We start from the raw sequence: 24,948 nt of genomic DNA, 5'->3' as shown, positions 1-24,948 counted from the left end.
AGCATGTTCTTTCTGCTATAGTTACCTGAATAACTCTTAATATGTTACGTGAACATACCAGTTGTTTTTTTCTTCTTTATTATGCATTTTATGGCTGGTGTGATTTATACTCTGGAGTGATTTATAATCCGGAAAATACGGTATTCATCTACTTTAAAAAGGTACCTGAAAACAGATTCTTATTTTGTGCAACCACTTTTGATCAAATTGATAAAATTCAACCACCATTTTTTTTTCAGTTGTAAAGTGTTTGTGATGTATGGTAACATTGTTAAAGAAAATACAATGATGTTACTGATGTTAATGACACTGCATGCATAAAAATAGATGCTGACCAGTATCCTGAGATGGACTGACACTGTAGCTGTCACTCTCCTTGTCGACAGAGCCTGCAACTCTTGGCGTGGGCAGCCTCCAGTCAGTGCTTAGCGTGTGGGAGGAGACTGGAGGGTGTGGGCGGTTCAGTGTCCATTGGCTGGCGTACCGGTTGCGAGCAGCCGGGCCAGCTTTGGCTGTGCGGCGGGCAGTTGGGTCTGTGAGGAAGAGTAAAAGTCCATCTGTTTATGCAAATCATGGAGGGTGGGATACATTTTTTGGCAAGGCAGGGCAGATTATTTTTATAGCACATTTCATACACAAGGCAATTCAATGTGCTTCACACAAGCAAAGACACACAACACCTGCAAACATTCACAAACACAACAGTTAACAACATTCAGAAGAAAAAAGTAGAAACAACAAAAGTCGCTTACAAAAATTCGGAGAATGTACATTTAAACACTACTGTAACAGAAAACTTTAAAAACAAAAGTAGAGAAATAAGAGTGGGTTTCTGCAATTTCTGAAAGAAACATTTTTAACCTGGATTTAAGAGAATTTAAACTCAGGGCTGGCTTCACTTCTGCTGGGAGGTTATTCCATTTGTGTGCAGCATAACGGCTAAATGCAGCTCCACCATGTTTACTTTGAACTCTGCGCTCCACTAACTGACACAGGTTTGCAAATTTCAGAACCATACGGGGTTTATAGACCAGCAGCATTTCTTTAATGTATTCAGGACCTAAACCATTCAGTGATTTATAGACCAGTTTGTTCTGGTCAGAACCCGAACTGCAGCTGTTACATGATATTTCCAGGTAAAAGCATGGTTCTCCTTGGTAGTAAATGCAACTTGAATAGATTTAAGACTAATACAGACTATTAAAGAATGACACCACCATTCCCAAAAGGTTAAAACACTCAACACCGAATGAAGACAGTTGATTAAAAATGTACAATTGGATGTTGTTTTTAGTCTCACCTTAGACTCTAAAAACAGTTTGCAGCATTTTTTTTGTGTGTGTTTAGCATTTTGAATTTCACACTGACTACCCAGGGACACATTAATCGACGAAACATTGAGACATTCACAAATGCTTCATAAGAAAATGACATTCTAGATATAACACCACTTGGTATGTTGTGTTGGCTGCCACTTAACATGATGAAGTTCGAGTGAAACAACAATTGCACTCAGTCTGACTCTGCCCCAGCGCACAAAATAATGATCGATGGTTGAACATGTTTGGTGTGGATGAGGCGAAGAGCCTTGACCACAACGCCGCCATACACTTTTGATTAAATAGAACTACGGGTATGTATTTAGAAGGTAATTCCATTTAAATTCAAGAAGTAAGACTGAAGTACATGTTGTCTTCACTATATTGTACATTTTAGTGATGGGAATCACAACGGATGTCACAGTATCCAAACGTCAAGCTGCAATATTATCACAATACTAATCGCACGAAATGATAAATGTCACAATATTGATAAAAAACAAAACAAAACAAAATAAAAAAACTTCCTAATAATACATGTTACATCAAAATTTAAAGCAAAATATTGTGTCTTTTTACAAAATAGCAGCGACAGAGAAATAAGGTTGGCCAGTCATTTTATTGTCATGCGTGTCAGGTTTTGCATGATGGTAGGTAGTGGACCCCAAAAAAAGCAGGTAGGCAGGAGGAGCGGGGTGGACTGAGCAAAATATATTCACAAAAAATACAAACAGGAGTACAATGGAAAAACTAACTCAAGTATACAAAGTCCTGAAAAGTACACTGAACGAAAGTAGCAAAAAAAAAAAACTATGACAGAAACAAAACATGACAAGAGCACAGAGACACACACAACAATCCAACAAAGACTAAGAGAACCCAGGGAACTAAATACAAGCCAAGTGACAAGACAATGAGAAACACCCTGGACGAGACACAAAGGGATAAGGGACCTGATTGGTTAACACAAGGGACCCGGATGATGAGAACAGGTGAAGACAAAAAGGGCACGAGGGAACAAAACCAAATGTAATATAAACAAAAACATAACATGGTGTTCCTATTGGCTAAGCGGCCCAAGTGTTACGGTCTAATGTCGTTAACAATCCTGTGTTCGGCTGAAGCATGTGTGAATATTTTATTTGTATTATTTCGCGACAGCGATGTCCTGCTTTCAATATAATTACGTGACAAGGATGACATTGCGGCAATTTTAAGATCGCAATAACGCAGTTATCGTGACATCCCTATCGCAAAGTAGCTCACAGTAGAATATTATCACAGTTGCCCAAAATATTGCCGGTTTTACAGTTTGAAAAGTGGCATCTCATTCATTGAGCGTAATCCACAAAATGAAAACCAAAAAAATCGCCTCACGTGCATATCTAGGAAAACTGCATATTTTATGAAGTAAAAAAAAGGGGTCCGTACTGGACTTACTGGTTCCTGGTCTGGCATCAGACACGTCTACCAGAGGACCGGTGGCCTGGGAGAGAGACTGGTAGTGGACAGTGTGGGTGACGGTGGATGACTTCTGTTTCTGTGTTTCCCCAAAGTCGTTATCAGTCAGTAACACAGTGGACCTGTCGTCTGCAGAGCGGTAACAACGGCAAGTTCAGCAACTCAATAAATATTCATGGCTTTGATTGCTTGTTGCAAAAAAAAAAAAAATGCCTTTCAGCAGCGGTATGGTATATTCACGGTGTGCTTACCAACAGTCTCCATGGTGTCCCTCTCCTCAATTAGAAGCTGAGCTCTCGGGATATCAATGTGCATCCGGAGGGTTTGCTGCTGTTTGTTGACTGGTTCTGCTGGTCGTGTGTTTTTACTGGGAAGCAGAAACGATTCTTTTACGACAAACTCTTTCATTACTAAGTCAAGACTCTTACCTCATTAGCATCTCCGCCAAACTTTTTGCATCTAGGAAACACAGAATGAGGATATAATTGAATGTGCGGTGTGAAGATGAGGAAAGGGTCACACGAGCCGGGAGGTGCCCTCTCTTGTCTCACCTCGCAGTCTCTTGAGCCTCTGCTCTCGCCTTCTCCTCCTCAGTATCAGCAGGCCGATGAAGATGACAACAATTCCCACCAGCACACAGGAAATAGTCACCATCATCTTCAAACCTTCACCACCTCCGGAGGTGTCCTCACTCACATTGGGTGCCTTCACCAGTGGGGCAATGGTACCTGTGGAGGGGTAATGAGCAATTATGACATTGCTCAATTGAAATCTCACCCAAAAAAAAACAAAAAAAAAACAATCCACGTACACTGGAATGAGTGCAGGCACGAGAAATGCTAAATTGAGACTGTTGGAAATGAAATTCACAAAATTTCATGAAACAAATAAAAGAATTGAGGCTGTAAATGTAGGCCAGCGCTTTAGATAGTGCTATGGCCAGCCGAAAAGGTATTGCTGACAGTTCACCACTGGCAGTAGAAAAGCAAATCAAATAATCTTGATTTATATCACACTTTGAGAAACCAATAATCCTTTTGTGGAGCCGCAGGTGAATCATGTGGCACATCGTGTGGGTGTCATGAGAGCCATACATTACTAATCTGTCAAACTTATAGTCTAAAAATTTAAGGCCAAAATAAATGACCAAACTTCAAATTTTGGTGCATTTACCTCCAATTTCCTTTTTCATGGGTTCAAATCATTCTGACTGTTAACTGTACAGATCATACCTTTTTTGGGGGGGGAAATTTCAAAATAGAAGCCAAAAATTATCCATCCATCCATCCATCCATTATCCAAACCGTTTATGCTCCTAAAATGTGATTTCAAATATTATTTTTACGTCAAACGTTTCTTGTTAAATTGTTCAGCTCATTCCTATTTCAATTTTTTGTAGTCTTCAAAATTTCCAAATTAAAGTCCAAAATCTCAGTGCATTTACCTCTAATTGAAGTTTTCATTTCTTGACTGATTCAAACCCTTCCAAGTTCAAACTATTCAGCTTGTTTCCATTCCAAAAAGTTTCACATTTTCAAAATAAAAGTCATATTTTAAGTTTGTTTGAAATATGTTTTCCCTCTGTGCTCATTTGTCATGAGAGCATTTAAAGACTTTCTTTTTCATTGATAACAAATGTTCAAATAGTTCTGCAAAACAACCTCGACTTGCTAAGAAGCCTTCGCAGATGCGGTTTTGGGACTTGCAAGCGTCAGTAATCCCATTCAAAATTTCTGAGGGAATTTACTTACTGCCGTCATAGCTGAGCGTTGCAAACTTGACCCTCTTCTCTGCGTAGCCAGCGCTGTTGTAGATTTTCATCTGTAACTCATACCAGGTTGCCTCTTGCAGGTCGTAGAGGATGTGACTCTTAGTGAGGGAGGTGCGTTGTGCTGTGGTCCACGAAGGAGAGTCCATGGGGCGATACTCCAGTGTGAAGGAGGTGATCGGGCATCCACCGTTGTTCCAGCCGTTCAGGTTGAGCTTCACTCGAGTGGCATTGATACTGGTAAAGAGCTCCTGTTCTTTGGAGTACTGAGGTTCTGAAGGGATGAGAAGATGGTAAAAATGAACCCAAGTCCATCCATCTATCCATTTTCTAATCCGCTTATCCTCACGAGGGTCGCGGGCGTGCTGGAGGCTATCCCAGCAGTCTTTGAGCAATAGGCGGGGGACACCCTAAACTGCTTGGCAGCTAATCGCAGGCCACACATAGACAAACAACCATCCGCGTTCACACTCACACCTAAGGACAATTTAGACTGTTCCACTAACACTAACATGGTAAGCTGTCCACTGTAGTAACCGCTGTCCCTGAAAGGGTTAACCTGCCATGCATGTTTTTGGAATGTGGGAGGAAACCGGAATACCCGGAGAAAATCCACATAGGCATGGGGAGAACATGCAAACTCCACACACGAAGGCCGGAGCCGGGATCAAACCCTACACCTCTGCACTATGAAGCAGACGTGCTAACCAGTCGACCACCATGCCGCCCCTGAACCCAAGTCTAGCTATATAAAGATGTAAGAGTCGTCAACTCCAACTACGACCGGCTGTCGAAAAAGTCGAGTAGAATGTTAGACCATCCGCTTTCTTTACAAATTTTGTGATACGTGACTAATATTTTTGCAAACACGATACACAACTAACCTCCAACAAATGAACATGTTCCCTACCTTTCCCATGAGTCTTGGCTTCAATGATCTCACTTATGCGTCCTGGCCCGACGGCATTCTGGGCCGTTAGAGTGAACTTATACCAGGTGCCACACTTGAGGTTCTCCAACCGATATGAGCGCTCACTTGGACTGATGGCGAAGTTTCCCCACTGTTCACTGTTGTCTTCTGAATATTGCAAAATGTAGCCTAGGGACAAAATATGGATCGTGAATGCCTGAGCAGTTTAGGAATCGTTATTCGAGCGATGATGATGATGGTGTAAAATTCCTTGTATATTCAACCTCTTATGGAGCTGCCGCCATTGTCTCCAGGTATCCAGGACAGGGTGATGGAAGTGGTGGTTGTCTTAGTCACCGTGAGGCGAGGCTGGTCAGGTGGAACTAAAGAAGACAGACACGAGGGACATTTTTTTTGACTGTATTCCAGCATTCACCCGCTAATTTGCAGGGATCCGGATGGAGGTCTGCTGCAAATACCAAAATTCCGTGAGTAACTGATGGGCACCAAATAGTGTTCGTAATCCCCTATATATGCCACAAGCTGGCAGCAAAGCATTACTTTTGTCTAAATGAAACTCCTCCACCCACTTCAGCATAGTTCCTTTCCACTAACATTTGTCAACATATGGCAGCAATGCATTTAAAACATTTTAAATGTAACATTGAACCATTGAGATTCACAATCATTCAGAAGTCCTAATTTTGTTTTGATTAAGCTACTCAATTCACTTTGTCATAGTTATTTGGCACCACAATGCCAGAAGATGGTGCCAAAGTACTACTTGAATTGGTCAGAGCACCATAACAGTGAATAGGTGGAGGAGGATAGGATTGGTGAAGAAACAAATAAAATAGTGACGAGGCGAATTTGTGAATATGGAGGTACAAATATGCGGCGGTTGACTGTACTCCATTTCCTACCTTGAACCTGCAGGTTGAGGACGATTTTTTCAGAGCCAAAGCTATTACTTGCAACACAAGTATAGTTCCCAGAGTCCTCTGCTTTCACCGTCCGAATAACAAGGCTGCCGTTACCATGGACACTGCGCCGGCTGTCAATCACAACAGGTGCCGGGGTTCCATTGCTGCAACACAGATAGGTCACGTGAATTGGTTTTATGTTTTGTGGGTTAAATGAGCAATGACAACAGATACATTAGTTGACAGTCACACCGCCGTATGGATACTCACATTTCCTTCAACCACTTGATTGTTGGCGAAGGATCTCCTACTGCCTTACAAGGCAACACAATGTCTTTCATCCAAGGTGTCGTGACTGTCCTGTTGAAGGTCAAGATGCGTGCTGGAGCTATAAAAAAAGAAAAAGATAATAGAATCTATTTTAAACTGCAAGCAGCGGTTTTTATAGTAAATCCCCAAATTTACTCTCAAACTTTGACGTCATGTTCCTCCCCACGTTAAATTCCTGGCATACCACCAAATAAAAATGTCACAAAAGGTGTATACACAGTTCATTTGTTTTGCCTGCCACGATACATCTCTGTCATAGATAGCTGAACAAAGATAAATTATTTCTGGTAGAAACAAATAATCAGTGGACTGATTAAGTGAAGTCGAATAATTTTCTGATGAGCTCTCATGGTACGCTTAATGTGCTGTGGGACACTGGTTGGGAATCACTGGTCTGTGATGCTTCGCATTGGGGGCTCATTCCACTGAAACTAAATCCCTTGTTGGAGTTTGTCAAAGTATTCCAAAATAGATGCTTCAAATCAAAGTGGCTGACTTCCTGTTTCATTTCAGGCATGGGTCCTTGACATTTTTTGTGTCTTGTTTAGTTCAATACATCTGCTGAAGTTCAGTGAAACTGGCTTCTTTTGACGTTCCAGGCGATGCAATGAACCCTTTCATGCACCCTGTCCCTGAAAGGGTTAAGTGAGTTTTTTGGAGGGGCGGATCATGTTTAGGATCCCTAAAAGACAAACATTTTCACCAGAATATACAAACTTGGGACTGGTCAGGAGCATTAAAATTAGGGATGGTCTGATTTTCTTTCCATTCCTCTTCTTTTAGACGCTTACATTCTCTGAGTCACATATGGCTGCATATCTTCGCCCTCGAATGCAGAGATAATCCATAAAATACAAGGTGAAAGCCCTGATAAGAGCCATGGGTCTTGCTACCTGGCGGTTTTATCTGCATATGCGATCATCCATGCTCACACTAAGAAAGTGATGTTCAGACAGGGTCACATGAGAGGTCATGAGCATTTTACTGATGCCATGTAGTGTTGTGGCTTTTGTTATAACACTTCTTCGGTGTTGTATTTAACCCTTTCAGGGACAGCGGTTACGACGGTGGACAGCTTATCAGGTTATCAGGTTACAGGGTGCATGAAAGGGTTCATTTATTTTGTATTTGTTGATTTGATTTAATTTGGGGAAAACAGAGCACTGTTTCTAATACTGTTCTCTCAAACTGATGTCCTCTGGTCTAAGAGGAGAGGCACACCTGAGACTTTCAAAACTGCGCAACCAGGCAGTTGCCATTCGTTAATGTTTTTAAGTTCAAGTTCAAGTTCAAGCACAGATGAAATTTCATTCCTCTCAAACACAAGAGAGAGAGGAGCCGCTGCGGGTGCCCTCGGCGCCATCAAAAGAACAGTTAACATAAAATGACAAAATAATACAACATTCCATAGTTTCACTTGCCTTCAGCCATGGGTTTAACAGTGATGATTTCGCTGGCATTTCCACGGCCGGCAGCAGTGACAGCCACCACCCAGATGCTGTATTGACGGTTTCTGCTCAGGTTGGGGATCCGGTAGAAAAACACATCTGGGGTCGCCTCAAACTCACTGCTGACCTGTGTGTGGGAAGATATTTTATTCTGAACTTTCTGTAACAACTAAAAAGTAATCAACCTGTGCACTGAACTGAAAAATGTCAAAAAAAGTAATTTTTTGAAGTCATGTGAATTTAGCTAGCACGTGGGTGTTAACAGTACAGACAGTCTATATACCGTACAGTTACAATACAATAATCAGATTTTTTTTTTTTTCCGTCTGTCATTATATTTATGTTACGATGCAGTATTGTATTACCGTAGGGTGCGGGTTGGAGCAGAAAACAGTGTATTTCCTGATGATGCCGTTCACTTTGAGTGGAGGAAGCCATGACACAAACACGACTGAGTTGGAAGCAGCTGCTGCCTTCACACCTCCAGGAGGACCGGGAACTGAAATACAAAGAAAGTTATACTCCAGTAGTACTTATGTCTTTAAATTTTTTTACAATCTGATCGCCATCTTTGCGATTATGATAATGACTGCCTACCGTCCTCCTTGGTGCGGATGTAAATCTGTTCACTGCGAACCCCGTCACCTGCTCGGGTGAAGGCTAACACCTGGATGCTGTAGTTAGTGTATTTCTCCAGCCCGTCCAACTCCAGTGATGGCTTGGAAGTGGTAACATTCCTGATCTCTCCAAGCTCTGAGGAGAAAGTATGAAGACAATTCACTCCCAATTTTGAAAGCATTTATATGCTTCCCTGTCCAGAGCTTCGTTTCCATCTCGCTTTTAATTTGTCTCCACAGGATATATACGATAATATCATTTCTGCATGTCTCTTGCTTCTCATTAGCAATTAAAAGACAAGAAGAATGGGAACTTGAAAGCTAATGTGATCACATACAGATTAAACCCAAAAAGGATGAACCATCTTTCTTATGTTATTTGCTATTTGCTGTTGTTCACTCAAAGTAGGTTATAGGTTGTTTCAATCTGCATGAATCACAAAAACAGAAAACTGGCTATAAAACAAACAACAGCAAAAACAAAATAAATAAGTATGATAAAGCTCATCAAATAATTAATACCCTTGCAACATTTTTTGGCTTTTTATTTAGGTCTGATGGAAGTGAGACACAGAAGATGATACGTAATTGTCATAAATTCTATTTAAATCGCTGAGGATTTTCAGTCGGCTCAACACAGTTTACAGAATGACATTTAACTGTATTATTTATATTGTGTGTTGTTCATTTTTTATACCATATTGTTAAAAGACATTTAAGTAAAAACAAAAAACGGACGAAAACGATACATCGCTAATTTCATTTTATATATCCAGTAAATTTAAAAAAAAAAGCACAATATTTGGCCAGTGTTTGTCAGATTGTTACACTGCCCCCTGCTGATTATTCAAAAATATATACTGTATTTTTTCCACGATTGTACATTCTACCTATAGACTATGAAAAAAATGGTATATTCTGGATATTCAAGAGGAAAACAAACTTATAAAACATTACGAGGGATGCTGTACTGTCTGCTTAGATAAAATGCTTTGTTGTTTTAATCCACATACTGAGACTGCCTACTGTTCCCACGCAAACTCATCGTGGTTGTCAAGTCCTTCGGCATTCACGGTTAATGTGTGGGCCAACATGATGTGACAGGGCAAGGGTCAAAGGTAATTGCGCTGTCACAACGGACTCCCACTCACGCGAATCCAGCTTGCGACAATGGTTGTAGCTATAGCGTGTTATCTGACGTCCCATTGCCAGGGACAATTTTGGCCCAAAGAAAATTACTCCTTGTAGGCTACCCACAATGCACGTGGGTGACTCCAAGCTACAACTTACTCACCGGCATCAGTAACAAACCTTATTACTCAGCATAACACTGTTTTTCTTAGCTCATAGCAAATTTGAGAAGAAGCAGAAATTAGTTGATAATTAATTTCTGAGTCATACTGAAACCAAGCCAAGTCAAGGATGTACGCAAACTGCTGCAAGCGAGAGGATATTCAGGAATCAGAGCATGTGACCCACTTCTAGTTTAGAAAGATATACATCTGGAAATAAACTAATGCAAACACCACAGTGACTTTATCAATAACAAACGCAAAGTGCAAATGAGTGTTTACTGTCTATGCAGTACCTCCATCGGGCAGGTTGGCCCAGTAGATCACCCTGAAGCCCAGAAGGTTACCATTCAGAGCATCTTTAGGAGGGGTCAGCCAGGATAGAGAGATGACCTCTGGAAACGTAGCCGTGGCTTGGACGTGCTCTGGAGGACGACTTGGAACTGGCGAGGGAGAAGAACAGGAGAGATGATGTTCCTACGCAAACAGCAGCCGCTCTTGAACGAGTGAAGAGACATAGCAGTACCCCCTAATCTCCACTAGGGTGTAACGTAACCTCACAAATGACTCACGAAAGGGCACCACCAAACTGCTCGTTTCTGACACTGACCACAGTAGAACAAGCATGAAATGTATTTGGCGTGTTTATTTTGTTACTAAGGCAACAGGAAGTCTGAGATCTTGATCAATGATATATTGACAGAAATGGGGACCTAACAGGCATATTGAAAATGATTTACATTCTAATTTATTTTTTGTTTTTGGGGGGGGGGGGGGGGGGGGGTCTTCTTACAAAGTACAGGGTATATAATTAGAGTGTGCCAATACTCATACTTGTATGTATTTTTTTTTATGTTATTATTCTTTTATTAGCATAATTTAATCTGTTAAATTCTCAAAATAGTATAGTATACTCTCGTTTCAACGAGTGGCTCGAGGGTCCCCTGCCATCCATCCTGTTTTATTCTTCGGAAGAGTTGTAAAATATGTATGTACAAAATGGATAAAGAGAAGTTTTTGGAGTCCATATCTTGAGGTCACTGATTAGACTTGAACCGCAATGTACATGTTCTCCCGCCATTCGGTGTCAAAATGTGTCCTATTCAAAGGAATTCAATTGTGGAGATTTTTGCCTGCTTTCTTACCATCCTCCAGTGTAGTGGCAGCCACCTCGGTGGAAGATGGCCCAGTGCCTGCACTGTTACTGGCTTGCACCACAACGCCATATTGGGTGAACTTCTTGAGATTGTCCAATACCAAGCTTTCGGCGTTATCACCGGTTGTCTCGACGCTAATTACGCTGAACTGGTAGTTTCCACCTGAGCTGTACTCTCTGTAGCCCACCTGGTAGCCTTTGATTGCACCATTCTGGAGGTGTTTCTTCGGTGCCTAACAGAAAAGTGCCAAAGGGTTATTGATGAATGTCAACACTCATACTGGGGCTGAAATATACGAAAGACAATGAACTTTCGACGACAGGATCTACCAACTGCACGAAGCCTCCCTGACCAAAGTTATTTTTGTAACCTACTCGTATTTTGTCAATTTTGGCTTCTTCACACAGACTTAAAAAAAAAAAAAAAAAGACAGAAAGATTTTGATGGATTCAAATTAAATGAAGCCAAAACAGATTGGTTGTTGAATATCAAACCAAGCAGAAACAGTCCTGAAAAGGATGAAATGAAGCATACTGTTCACCGTGATACCAAATAAAAACATCACAAGTGCCTTTCTTGAAAAGTGGAGGTTGGCTCCCCTTGAAAATTATTCACCCTTTCAGGGACAGCGGTTTCTACAGCGGACATCTTATCGCCCACTAATCCTACAAACCAGTTTGTTTTTACCGGTGCTGCATTCAACGTACAAATAAACATCAACTCATCGGGCCGGAAAAAGTATGCAAAACTTTTTTTTCCCTTTGGTCACTTTCGCAATTTCATGAGTGAGCTGCATCAATGTCTTTGGGCTCACATGACTATGCCACACTAGAAAATGTACCTAAATACCCGCAAACAAGCAAACAATTACAATTTTAGTTTTGCCAAACTAAAAATTCAGATCAGAAGAAGTTGAAGCATCTTTATCAAACAAAACCAGTCCAGTTGCCTCGATTTAACCATTTGATTTTTTTCTATCACCTGGATGACTGTGAATGTACACAGACAAAACATGAATGTCCTTTGTTGTACTTTGTAATGCACAGTGCAAGACATGTAATTTCAAACAATTCGTCACATAAAACAATGTCATAAACACAATAGTAACGTACCCTCCAGGAGACTTTGATGCTCTGAGAAGAGAGGGCTTCCAGCTGCACATCCTGAGGTGGTCCATCAGGGGCTGGAGACAGATTTACAACACGTGTTAATTCATCAGCAAGACAAATATATCTAAGTGTGTCTGGACCTGGCGGCTTGCACAAATGTGATGGGTGGAGTTTAAAAGCGTTTTCTTGCGTATGGGTGGAAGTGCTCTGCAAAGGGGTGATAGTTGGATAGATGAACAGAAGGGGGGGGGGGCTCATTTGCAGAAAGGGGTCTAAAACGGACTCTATTGACCATTGTGTGACATTTATTACTCAGGCGGCTAATTGAAAAGTTCTGCTTTTAGTGCAGGGTCAGCGTGTGTTCAATAATGCAACAGAGCCAACGGTACTGATGTCACCGGGATGTTAATGAATTGACCTCGTCAGCGGTGACCCTCCTTTTGTTTCTTGTCTTTAACTTTAGACCTGTGTTTGGTATTGCCTGTAATCGGTATTATCGTTTCGTGAAGTCGAAATAACCTGTAATAATCAAAAACATACTTGTCCGCTTCTTGTGCGATATAAAAATAAACATAGACAAGACATTGAGGCTTCTGAATGGATTAAGGGGCTGAGTTTGTACAGGTGGACACATAGAAATGCGAGTTTATAAAGTACCGTATTTTCCTGACTATAAGGTGCACCTAAAAGCATACAATTTTCTCAAAAGCCGACGGTGCGCCCTATAATCCAATGCACCCAATTCAAAGTGACTGTAACTCACTTTCGAGTCCCCATAGAGTTGTTTCCCTATTAGTGTTCTGATGCCATCTAGTGGTGATTACTAGCAGGAACCAATTCTACTAAAAAGGTTGTGCCAACACTAATTGACGTGTATTCACCAACACACACTCAAACAGACTACTACTTTGTGAGCTTTGCGCAGCCATGATGAAATGAAGATAACACCAAAAGCATAGTTTACTACTGACAAAACGAAGGAAGAAGGAGACAAGCAAGACTTCTTAGGATATTTAGCCCCTTGTGGATGTGAGTCCAGGAAGTGTGTGTGCCATTTTGTTGAATCAATTGTCTTCATAACTTTTGTCTTTCATTTATTGTTTTGTAATGCCATTTGTATTTATGTTTCATGTCAGTGTTTGTGACTAGTTTTAATGGCTTTGTTACAGCTGCAGCAGTTGTGAAGGCTCTGTATAAATAAAGCTGGACAGTATTTTGTACAGTATTTTGTGTTCCTGTCGCGTAGCACCATCTAGTGGATGCATAATGCAACCGCAGCCACTGCTGGAGCTTCGATGCGCCTTATAATGCAGTGCGCCCTATAGATGAAAACAGTTTTAAAATAGGCCATTCATTGAAGGTGCGCCTTATAATCCGAAGCACCTTATAGTGCAGAAAATACGGTATATATTTAGACCACAGATGACAGAGCAGCAATGGTTTACCAGCTTCGTCGGTGGTGATGGTGAGCTCATTACTGGCCTCGCTCTTTCCGATCAGGTTCTTGGCAAACATGCGGATGTTGTACGTGGAGGAAGGGTGCAGGTCAATGATTGTGGCCTGGTTGAGCTGAGGTGAGACATCTTTGGTCTTCTGAGCTGTGTCCCAGGAGGCTGTAAAAGGGGAGAAGGTGCAGTTTATAGGGGGGGGGGGGTGTTGAAGGCAAGCCAGGGCTTTAATGAAATGATTATTTGTGGATCACATTTCATATGAGACATTGTGCCCTACCCGATTTGTTTTTGCTCTCAATATCAAAGCCTGTGATTGGGCTATTGCCATCAAATCCCATAGTCCAACGTAGAGCAATCGTTCTGTCCTTCACTTCTCTGATTTCCACTTCTGGGGGATCAGGAGGCTCTGCAAAGTTGCAAAGAGCAAAGTTGACAAGTCATGTTTTCACTATTGCTGCGGTCACAGTAAATGATGAAGGTTTGCTGGATTCAATTCACAATTACATAAGGGAAGCTTTAAAATCAAAAGTCCAACGTGGCAATATCCAGGGAATATCTTAAATGACGTCAAGTCAGCAAATCGTACATCACAAGAGCTCAGCAAACACGAAAAGATGTCTGTAGATTTTGCTGCTGGGCTGCTTTTTGACACAAATTCAGAAAAAATGGACCAACCTCCTCAGGGTGTGTGATGAGAAGAGGAAAAGTTATGACAAATTCAAAGCAAAAAGACTTCAGTATCATATCCAATAAGGTAAAGAGTGTTTTCAAGCTCTTACAAATTTAAAATTCTCTCCTGTGCATGCCTGATGCTGTATGAATACAAGACATGTTACTTCAGACATTGCCTTTCCAGCATTTATCAGGGTGCCAAACTCTGGAACGGATTATTTCAATATTCATGACTTCCTTTGCAAATAATTGTTTTGAAATCTGAACGAATAGGAGGTAAATGTGTTTAACTTGAGAGGTTCCACTCGAGATGTTTCTACCGTGAAGCAGAAGTGGTTTTTACCTTGCACTGTGAGCTGTATGATCCCTCGGTCTTCACCAAAAGAATTGATGGCGTGGCAGGAAAAAAAGCCCGAGTCCTCCCTCACTGTGGGCATGATCTGATAAAAGCACCATAGTGAATTTGTCAAAAGAATATATTGACAGTCCATCATATCTTGAGTTCTCATGTTTTTGTAACTGGGACATATTTTGTCAAATGTACATATTTGAGATGTTGTAATACCCTTTTTCCCCACTTTGCTGCACTGTGGTTCCAAATTATTTTGCCAAATGTGACCCATCAGTCATCAATACTAACTACAGAGACACTTTTGAACAGGTCAGTTTTTCATCTCTCTTCCACAGGACATTTGGGTTTCGTACATTGGCAGTGGGTAATGATGCGCATTCATTCTGCCACCAATTGTTCATTAACTCATCATAACACCCATAAAAAGGGCCTTGACTATTATTGGGAAGTTAGAAGAATATTTAACTTGAAAAGTACACTCTTACCTGCAGGGTGGAGATGACTTCATCTCCGACCTCCTTGACCGTCACCACGTAGCGACTGGTCTCAGGGTTGATGATACGTTCCTCCTTGTCCCAGCGTACCATGATGGGCTTCTCGCCATGAGCCGTGCAGCTCATTTTCTTCTCCTCACCTTGCGTGGCCAGTGTGGTGTTGGGGTACGATGTGATCATGGCAGGAACTGGTTCATAATAAATTAAGAGGAGGGGGGAAAAAAAAACACTCAGAATGTTTTGCAAGTGTTTACTTTGGGAAGATCTCACATGATCAAACCAGTTCTGTAATATCATGATAAAAACATTAGGAGCAAATGGTAACCACCTCACAATGAATTTTCAATGTAATGTAGGAGAGTAAGTACTTTTCCTCCTAGGAATTAAATGCAACAAGAGGTGTTGGCATGTATCTTGTATGTGAGGCGACTAAAAGGTACAATGAACCCTCCGAAGACATCTCACCAAATACACGCTGGCGATATCTCTCAGAAAACATAGCAGCTCTCTGGTCCCTCCCCCAGATACTCAAGCGCATACACGCACACACAAACACATCCGGATGTAAAGCGTGACTCCATGTGATGTGATGAGAAGTGTCAGGCAAGAGGTTGCAAACATTTAAGCCTCATCTCTTATTTACTCCGCAGCCATTTGGGGCTCGTCTACGGAAAAGAACGCTGATTTATTTTGCATGACAAATATAAATTTTTTGTGAGGCACATTCAAAAAGAAAAAAAAAGAGGGAAAAAGATAATGGCTAAGACTCTATGTAAACGTTTATTTTAGAGCACAACTACTCTCACAGAAGTGGCTAAGAACATGGCGACGTTGTTGACACTCCTGGCAGTCTGGAACAATCCACAAGGTGACAAACAGCAATGAGGGAAGGAGCTCAACTTCTTTTTCTAGCGGAAATAAGAAGCCTGAATGGCGAACATCAAATGGTTTCAGCATCCAGAATGTAGCGGAGAAATCAATTAAATCTGCATGACATTTGATATTGTTTTTAAATAGTAGGCCTGCAGATACTGCATTCGATGCACCTGAGGTCACCGACCTTTTTTAAAAGAGCTTCTGCATGGGTACATGTAAACAATCTCTCACAGTGATTATCAAAGTGGGACACAAAGAAATATCATTCTGAAACGATTTGATGTCGATACATGTTTACAAATGTTTGCATTTCGGGATCACTTCTACAACATTTCTAGCAAATCTTAATGTCCCATCTCCGGTGAGCAATTTGTAGAACAGGCTACACGCCTGACGCTTCTTGGTGACCTTACTGCAGTGTATATACATTATATTCTGACATTATGAGTTGATAAGATAATGACATGATTGTCAATTTGCATGTTAAGTGCAATACTCCCAAAAATCACAGTGTGTGATGTCACGAATTGTGATTTTGAATTGCAAATACAGTATATAGCACGTCGGCCTCACAGTGCAGAAGTCTCGGGGTTCGATTCCGGCTCTGGCCTTCCTGTGTGGTGTTTGCATGTTCTCCCCGTGCCTGCGTGGGTTTTCTCCGGGTACTGCGGTTTCCTCCCATATTCCAAAAACATGCGTGGCAGGTTAATGAAACACTCTGAGGTGTGAGTGTGAGACCAGATGGTTGGATGTCTATCTGTGCACTGCGAGTGGCTGGCCACTGGGTCAGGGGTGTACCCCGCCTACTGCCCGAAGACAGCTGGGATAGGCTCCAGCACCCCCCGCAACCTGTGATCATTACTTCAGTGTTGTTGCATGTGTCTTGGAAAAAAAAAATGCAACAGCTACAATATAAATGAATGTAAGTAGAGCCATTTTAGTATTGTACACCACTAGGACAAGTAAAAAAAAAAAACAAACACAATGCACAGGTGTTTGGTGTATGTATACTGTACATACAATTGTGTTTCTCCAAAGCCACCCAGAAGGTAGTGATGAAACATACAGGGGATTGTAGCACATAGGCCAGTGGCTGATAGGCTACTCCCGTGAGACAAAAGCACCCCCCCCTCCTCCCTTTCTATTCCCTTTCCTCCCTCCTCCCAGGCTTCCTTTCACCTGGCCAGGTTACCATGCCAACCAGCATCGGACGGTTGCTTTCCTCTCCTCCTCCCGCTCATGCTCCTGCCTCTGCTCTTAGAAAAAGGACCATTTTGAGTGGCCAATAGAACATGGACCTGACATTGATTTTTCCCAGCATAATGATGATTACACAATCATGCCCTGAATGGTGCAATGCAGGACTCAACCAAAATGTACATTGTGGTGAATTGTGTTGAAATGTTATGTGTACCTGAGTATACAAATACATATTATATTCTATAAATAATATAACATCAACATGTGAGTAGCTTCCTGTGTATGCTATATATGTACAGTATCATACATTTCATTTCTGAACCTGAATACCTTTCGGTGTAGTTACTCAATTTTAATTGATCATACTGCCTCATAGTTAACGTGTCAGTAATATAGTATTGCAATACAAAGAAGTGCAAGATTAAATAACTACTGCACTTCATTTTAAAAATACAGATCTATTATTTTTGGGTTTAAAGCGTCGAGTATCTTTACTCAGTGAGTTAGTGGATGTCCCGCAAACAGGTCCAACGAAATTACCAAGTAGCACATTTGACCAAAAGAAGCTGATTTTCTTTTCACAAAATAGTTTCGGTTGCCTGCTATTGAAATTAAATTTGGTCTGGAGTTGCCTCCCAAAATGACACAGGAAGAATTGATAGAAGACTGGCAAATACATTATTGTAAAGAACGTCAAGACGATAGAATACTCTTCATCTTCATAGAGACTGTTAACAGTTCCATTAGGAGTGCGTGATGAGTTATTTAAATTGGTGCCCTCAATAGTAAACAGTGTTGTTCTAACAAAAACATAATTTCTTCACGTGTAAACTTTTAGGGATCTATCTTCATATCCAGGCGCTTGTGCACTCGGCGTAAAAACTGCTGCATCTTCATTTTCGTGCCAGGGCATATATCTAGTTGACCATGTTTGGGAATTTGCTGTGCTTTGTTGAGCATTCTGATGCACCGAGGGTGCTTTCTTTTGCACGCCCCTACCACACCTGGCAATGCAGTGACAGAAAGTAGACTAGCCCTTAGAGCAGTTAAAAGAAGGTCTAAGTTGTGGCGCAACTTAATTTTGGTGAATTTGATTGAGGCGCAAGGAGACGGATTCTGCACTCCATTGATATGTTTGGTGGAAGTCATTGGTTTTCATTCATGACTATGACAATAGCATGCATTGAACCCTATCAATGACAATAATCAGTGAATGAAATGCATTACGATTATCCTACTCGTAATCATCCACTCCAAAATGAGTTTGGGCTTTTTTGGGGTCTACGGTTCCTAGGAGGAGGACAAAAAGGCTCCAGGTTTATCCCATCCATCCATCCATCCATTTTCCGATCCACTTTATCCTCACAAGGGATGCGTGGGGTGCTGGAGGCTATCCCAGCCATCTTCGGGCAGTAGGCGGAGGACACCCTGAACCGTTTGCCAGCCAATCGCAGGGCACAAAGAGACAAACAACCATCCGTGCTCACACTAGGGACAATTTAGAGTGTTCAATCAGCCTGCCATGCATGTTTTTGGAATACGGGAGGAAACCGGAGGGCCCGGAGAAATCCCAAGCAGGCTGGGGAGAACATGCAAAATCCACACAAGGAGGCTGGAGCCTGGGATCAAACCCACAACCTCTGCACTGTGAGGTCGACGCGCTAACCACTGGAGCACCGGGCCGCCCTCCCAAGTACATTTTTTATTGAATGGCTACTAGCTTTTAGGTTGCTTATCATCAGAGTTGCCCATCTTCTCTACCATTACATGTATATTTTTGCTGCCATGACACCAATGCTGTTTGTGTCGTATTTCCCAGAGGATCTTGCTGTGTTTACCTTTCTAAATTTTTTTGTTTGTTTTGTTTTGTTTTGTCACAAATACACAACCGCTACTACTGGCCTCAAATTCTTATTTGCAATTCTATTAAGGACAACATTATAAGCTTGAAAATCCTTCGGTTATAATGTTGTCGACATTAGCGTATAAACAGTACAGGACTGTGTTGCTGGCTGCCTCACAGGGCAATGTTGGCCACGGGGCACTCTGGCTCGACAGGGCCATGAGAGCCAGGCGAGAGATGACGAGTAGAGCTCCATGCCCTGCAGCCACTTTGTAAGTGGGTGCTGGGGTAGAGCCAGCCAGGGTTGGGGGTTGGGGGGGTTGGAGGAAAGGAGAGCGCTCTGGCAATTGCACAGAGATGACTAGTTCACTAGGCGCCTGCAATGTACTGAAATAATTCTCTTAGCTGCACAATTGGCTTGGACATGGAGCAAAAGAGCAAATGTATGCCCGCAGACTGGGTGGGTCTCTGCGCAGGAGCCAAGAGGGGGCTTGTGGTGGATGCAGATGAGTTAAGAAGATGAAAGAGATACAGATCAGGGAGAGAGGGGACTTCCTTCTGCTTGTTTGAAGGGCGCCGTTTGGTGACCGAAAGGCCATTTACCACTTCTCCTCATACACACCTCATTATGCTCTCTTCCCTCGTCCGCTGTGTCTAGTGACATTATGATGCCAAATTGGCTTGATTGGTCTTAATTGGCAATGATAAAAACCGAGTGGCTGTTGACTGACTCTGATAGCATCCGCTGTGGATTGGTAATGAATTGCCTGAATTGCATCTGTTTTGGAGGTAAGGATGCTTGACGGGTAAGCACGTATAAATCACCGGCTTCCACCTGCATCCAGTGATGGATTATGAGTTACATAAGAAGCTGTCTGATACTTGGGAGAGAAAAAAAATAAAAAATAAACACGAGCAGGGGAGCTTAATGCCAGTGCGGTAAGTGCAGTCAGCCTCTGCTGCCGTTAGTCCAGCGGTGATGTCCATCCAGGATGATGCATGGCGTATTATGATGAGACATTAGGCTAGGAACAAGCACTCATAACAATGAAAGTGCCAAGCTCGGGTATTACAATAGATGCAATTCATTTACCAGGAGTAGAAAAGTGGAATCTATTTAAACCATTGCATCAGGCCGCTGGCCCATTATTCTTTTATAATAGCGTCACCGGATCGGTATACCTTTACATTGTGGTTTTGTTGTCGTAAGCACAGTCCTTTGTGCTCCAACGTGTGCCTTTGAGCCCGTGAGCTTTGCTTGCTCACCTGTGTCATATGACCTTTGCCAAATTCATACATCTCAGTGAATATCATTTAAAATATACAATGGATTCCTCCTGGTTTGTTGACTCAAAAGGTACGCTTGGACGGCCAATAATACAAAGCGAAGATCATACTATCCGTCACGTGAGGACTTTAGCATGCGTCAGCTTGTGTGCTTCCCTAATTGGCCTCCTAAGCCTCTTAAGTAGCTGTTCAAATGGGGTCGACTGTCCTGGATAAACAACATAAAAACAGTGTGTGCAGACGATAACAGCGCCAATATTGCAGATTGTTAAGAGCTACAAACAGCGAACCCCACTGGCTAAACATCTATCAAAAAAAACAAACAAACAAAACAAAGAAATCTTTAAGGGGTTAATGAGCCGTCTGCACAGTCAAACCCCCAATTGGGGAGAGGAGGTTGAGATTACTATGGAGAGCAATGGACAACAGATCAGGGCAACACACGTATCCTAACAACAGCCTGCATCTTTGAGTGCAGCACAGATTGCACCTGAGGGATTGCTGACACACACACACACATGGACACTCACAGTACAACAGCGGATTTTTTTTTTAACATAGTACTGGGTTACTGTATGTTGTTTGTGCACTGCCACACTTTTTTTTGCTATAATGCAACACAGTAAAACCACAGACACATAAAAATGCATTTGTGGATATATGTTTATGTTTGTCCATGTATTTGCTAGTTAGCAGGATGCTTCCTTGTTCATCAAGGATGACAAAGAGACAGCCAAACTGAAATCGGTTCATCCATAGCTCATGAACCCCTTCTACATATTTTGACAATATTATTATTATTATTTTTTTGCCCCAGTGCTGCATCTCCCAAAGGAAGCCAATTATGCAGGAAGTGTGAGTGTTCTGAAAACCCATTTTTATCCATAACTGTATGCAAGAGACATGAAGCTTATTTTTAAATGCATTTGAATACAGTGACACTCGTCGTCTCGGACTGTCATGTAGTACAGATTTGTTTAGTGTCATTGCACATGAAATAAATACTGTAAATGACATTAAAAAGTACTGCGATTGGCTGGCAACCGGTTCAGAGTGTACCCCGCCTAACTACCTGAAAACGGCTGGGATAAGCTCCAGCACACCCGCGATCCTCATGAGGATAAAACGGATTAGAAAATGGATGGATGAATATTAAAAAGTAACTTCCAGACTTCATTTGAGAAGATTCTCTGATAGCATTCTGATTGGCTCGCTCTTTTGATGATGATGCATCATGCTATAAGTGTGGCAAAAGAACAATTGGTACGTCTCAATACATTTCACTGAAAATAACGCCGGCATGACTTATGAATGAAGAGGTTTCACTTGTGTGCATTTTTCTGTGACGGGTCATGACAAGGAGGGCCATGAGGAGTGCTCGCTTGTTGTTGTTTATTTCAGGCTGGCAGACAGAAAGAGGAGCTCAGCAGGGAGTACTCTGCTGTGGCTTGATAAGAGCCACAGGGGCACAAGTTTCATCTACTTGTGGTTGATCGAAATGAGTGCCAAGCCTCAATGGACTGGTTGTGAATCGCGCGTTCACACACGTACACACACAGACAAATAAATCAACAGCCTTGTCATTTCAGCTCAATTGATCAGGCATGCTCTACTGCACATCTTGAATACTGCAAAATGAACTGTATTTACGTTATAATTCAATTTCTCCATAAGGATAGTATTCTTATGAACAAAAAGTACTGTATGACTAAAAATATGGCACAGCAAACAATTTTTTTTTTTTTTGCTGTAATTATTGTTTTGTGTCACCTCTAATTGACACGGGAGGCTTTTAGGAGCAAACTGTTGAATTCATGAATGTTAGTGAGTGGTTTGTCATTTATTCATGAAATATACAATATAGAATATAGTCCAGGGCAGCCTGGTGGTCCAGTGGTTAGTGTGTCGACCTCACAGTGCAGAGTTGTGGGTTCGATCCGAGCTCCGACCTCCCTGTGTGGAGTTTGCATGTTCTCCTCGGGCCTGCGTGGGTTTTCTCCGGGTACTCCGGTTTCCTCCCACATTCCAAAAACATTCATGGCAGGCTAATTGAACACTAAATTGTCCCTAGGTGTGAGTGTGAGCACGGATGGTTGTTCGCCTCTGTGTGACATGCGATTGGCTGGCAACCGGTTCAGGGTGCCCCCCGCCTACTGTGCGGAGACGGCTGGGATAGGTTCCAGCACCCCCCGCGACCTTTGTCAGGATAAAGCAGATCGGAAAATGGATGGATGGATGAATATAGTCCAACTGTGCGCATGGGTGGAGTTTTCTCTCTTTTGATATTTTGGCAGACTTTGCGCAGGTCGAATTGGGCGTAACAGGGTGTTTGCACCTTGGTGGGAAGGAAGGAGCCTTTCCCAATCTAGCAGCAATGTTCATTTACATACAAACAGGGCGGTCCGAGTGAGTAGGCCATGCTTGACATTATGGGAACAAAAATAGACTTGCTGGGGTCCGTGCATGACATTGGCAGCTGGTAAACTGCAAGATCTCCCCTTGCAGATGAGGTAGTCGGCTGCGCATGTGATATGGGTAATTGGAGACTGTCTTGCATCCTTGATCTTGTGGGCAAAGTAGGACCCATACTGTATGTAATGTACAATGTCAGGGCAGATGTGTAACCCTTACTTCCTTCAACTTGTTTTTTTTCTTTATCCCTCGTTCATGTTTTCCACATAGCAAATCTTGGCAGCATGCAAAATTCAGGGATTAATGGAGGGAAGCTAAGTCCTTACCCGCTCAGTGGATAAATGCTATATTTTCTCAGAGTAATGCAATCTGTGTCTTTCGTGGGATTCGTTGATGCAAAAAAAAAAAAAAAAAAGCAGGCACGAGTCACAAAACAAAATTGACTTCAACTCACTTCAGCTTTGCGCTTGAGAGTTAAATGTTGATCTAATTCTAATGAATTAAATGGTACAGTATTATGAGGAGTCATTTGAAAAGCTTACATTTGTTTGGGGGAAATTACCCGTCAAAGAGAACAATGTCTAAAATATGTTGTTTATCCTACAAGACTTACTTTTGACATTGAGATACATGGACTTGCTGACATCAGCCCCAACATCATTGCTGACTCGACAAAGGTAGAAGCCACTGTCTTCTTCCAGCACATGTTTGATGAGCAAAGAGCCATTGACCAGCACTTCGATGCGAAAGCCTGAGTTGAGGGCGATGGGTTTGAATTGAGGGACTCCAGCACCTACGGGAAAAGAAATAATTGTTATTACCTTGTTCTTTCTATAGAGATATGAAAAACAACCAACCAATCTGGTGGGCTTCAAAGCAGGGAACCTCTCAGTTTGCATTGTCTGGCCTCTTGTGGTGAGGCAGAACGGTCAATGAAAGCATTTGGTTGCAGTGTTGTGTCAGTGAGGCAAAGGAAATAGGAAGTCAGGCGAGAAACATCATGATTTCGGCGCTATTTGACTGTCGCCGCTTGACAGCCCCGGGGCAGTTGTGTTTTTTGCACCTGTAGTGGGCAGCATTTTTCACAGCCCCATTTTGTTCAGCGGACATGTCGGCGCTATTGGACAGTCTGCATTCGTGCGGCTGGATGGATGGCTGGGGGCGCTGAGCATGACGAGAGAGGCGCGTCGGCGCGCAGCGCGGGTGCATGTTGGAAACTGAGAGTCGCTACTTGAAATTGAAGTGGATCTAAATAGGAGAGGAGAAGTGAACCAATCCCTTATTTTTTCCATCAATGGACGCTACAGCTTCTTGTTTACTTTCGAATGTGATACCCGTTTTGAGCATGACGTCTCTGATCTACTGGTGAAAGGAGACTTTGATTCTCTCCTCTTTCATCTCTCGTTGCTTCAAACAACAAAGCGTATGCAGGAATAGTGGTTTCGATTGTATGACTACCCTTGTTTTATGTTATGTGTCCTGTTATATTATTTTTCGATTATTTTGTTGTTTTATGTCACCTGTTCTGTCAAAGCGCTTTGTTACAGCTGCAGGTGCTGTGAAAGCGCTGTATAAATACAGATGTATTGTCTTGTTTTTCACCTGTTTGAGCAATTTAACGGGTGAGGGCGCTGCACAATTGCACACGCGCGCAGTTGAGAGGGGAGATTGCCTCTGTACATTTTCTTACATCCAAAGAAAGGTCTTACTTTTATGCATGTGGTTCTCATCTCTCAGCCCTCATTTAGATTTAAGTGGGTGGGTTGTACATTCAACCTCATGGCGGTGGATGTTACTGTATGTCATAAGTGCAAACTGGTGGCCCGGGGGCCAGATCTGGCCCGCCACATGATTGAATGTGGCCCGCAAAAGCAAATCGTGAATGTCAACCTTGAATAATGAATAATCAACCAATGAATAATCTCTGAACACTTTTCATTAGCTTCTGAGTTTGAATTTAGTTATCCATCAATTTGTTGTGTTTTTTAAATAATATGAGGTGAACACACATTTATATGCTTTCACAG

General features: G+C 42.1%; 1 protein-coding gene across 3 annotated transcripts in view; it reads right to left on the bottom strand.

The window, feature by feature from the left end:
• The window catches only part of dscama (Down syndrome cell adhesion molecule a), a 93,740-nt gene that overhangs the window by 3,361 nt on the left and 65,431 nt on the right, over positions 1-24,948 (bottom strand). For 2 of the 3 annotated variants that reach the window (XM_019895306.1, XM_019895308.1), the window contains exons 12-31: positions 15,295-15,491; positions 14,801-14,897; positions 14,063-14,191; positions 13,780-13,947; positions 12,338-12,408; positions 11,214-11,457; positions 10,365-10,511; positions 8,757-8,912; positions 8,525-8,658; positions 8,133-8,286; positions 6,652-6,769; positions 6,382-6,545; positions 5,743-5,841; positions 5,459-5,647; positions 4,532-4,822; positions 3,332-3,508; positions 3,209-3,239; positions 3,032-3,147; positions 2,751-2,909; positions 336-533 (exon numbers count right to left, since the gene is read on the bottom strand). In XM_019895306.1, the coding sequence (XP_019750865.1) occupies positions 336-533; positions 2,751-2,909; positions 3,032-3,147; positions 3,209-3,239; positions 3,332-3,508; positions 4,532-4,822; positions 5,459-5,647; positions 5,743-5,841; positions 6,382-6,545; positions 6,652-6,769; positions 8,133-8,286; positions 8,525-8,658; positions 8,757-8,912; positions 10,365-10,511; positions 11,214-11,457; positions 12,338-12,408; positions 13,780-13,947; positions 14,063-14,191; positions 14,801-14,897; positions 15,295-15,491 (3,039 nt within the window). The remainder of the gene's footprint in view (positions 1-335; positions 534-2,750; positions 2,910-3,031; positions 3,148-3,208; positions 3,240-3,331; positions 3,509-4,531; positions 4,823-5,458; positions 5,648-5,742; positions 5,842-6,381; positions 6,546-6,651; positions 6,770-8,132; positions 8,287-8,524; positions 8,659-8,756; positions 8,913-10,364; positions 10,512-11,213; positions 11,458-12,337; positions 12,409-13,779; positions 13,948-14,062; positions 14,192-14,800; positions 14,898-15,294; positions 15,492-24,948) is intronic. The other variant, XM_019895307.1, reaches the window with a different exon arrangement.

This window comes from Hippocampus comes, unplaced genomic scaffold, assembly GCF_001891065.2.
Source record: "Hippocampus comes isolate QL1 unplaced genomic scaffold, H_comes_QL1_v1.1 scaffold177, whole genome shotgun sequence".
Classification (NCBI taxonomy): domain Eukaryota; kingdom Metazoa; phylum Chordata; class Actinopteri; order Syngnathiformes; family Syngnathidae; genus Hippocampus; species Hippocampus comes.
This window is presented reverse-complemented; position numbering and strand designations above follow the sequence as displayed.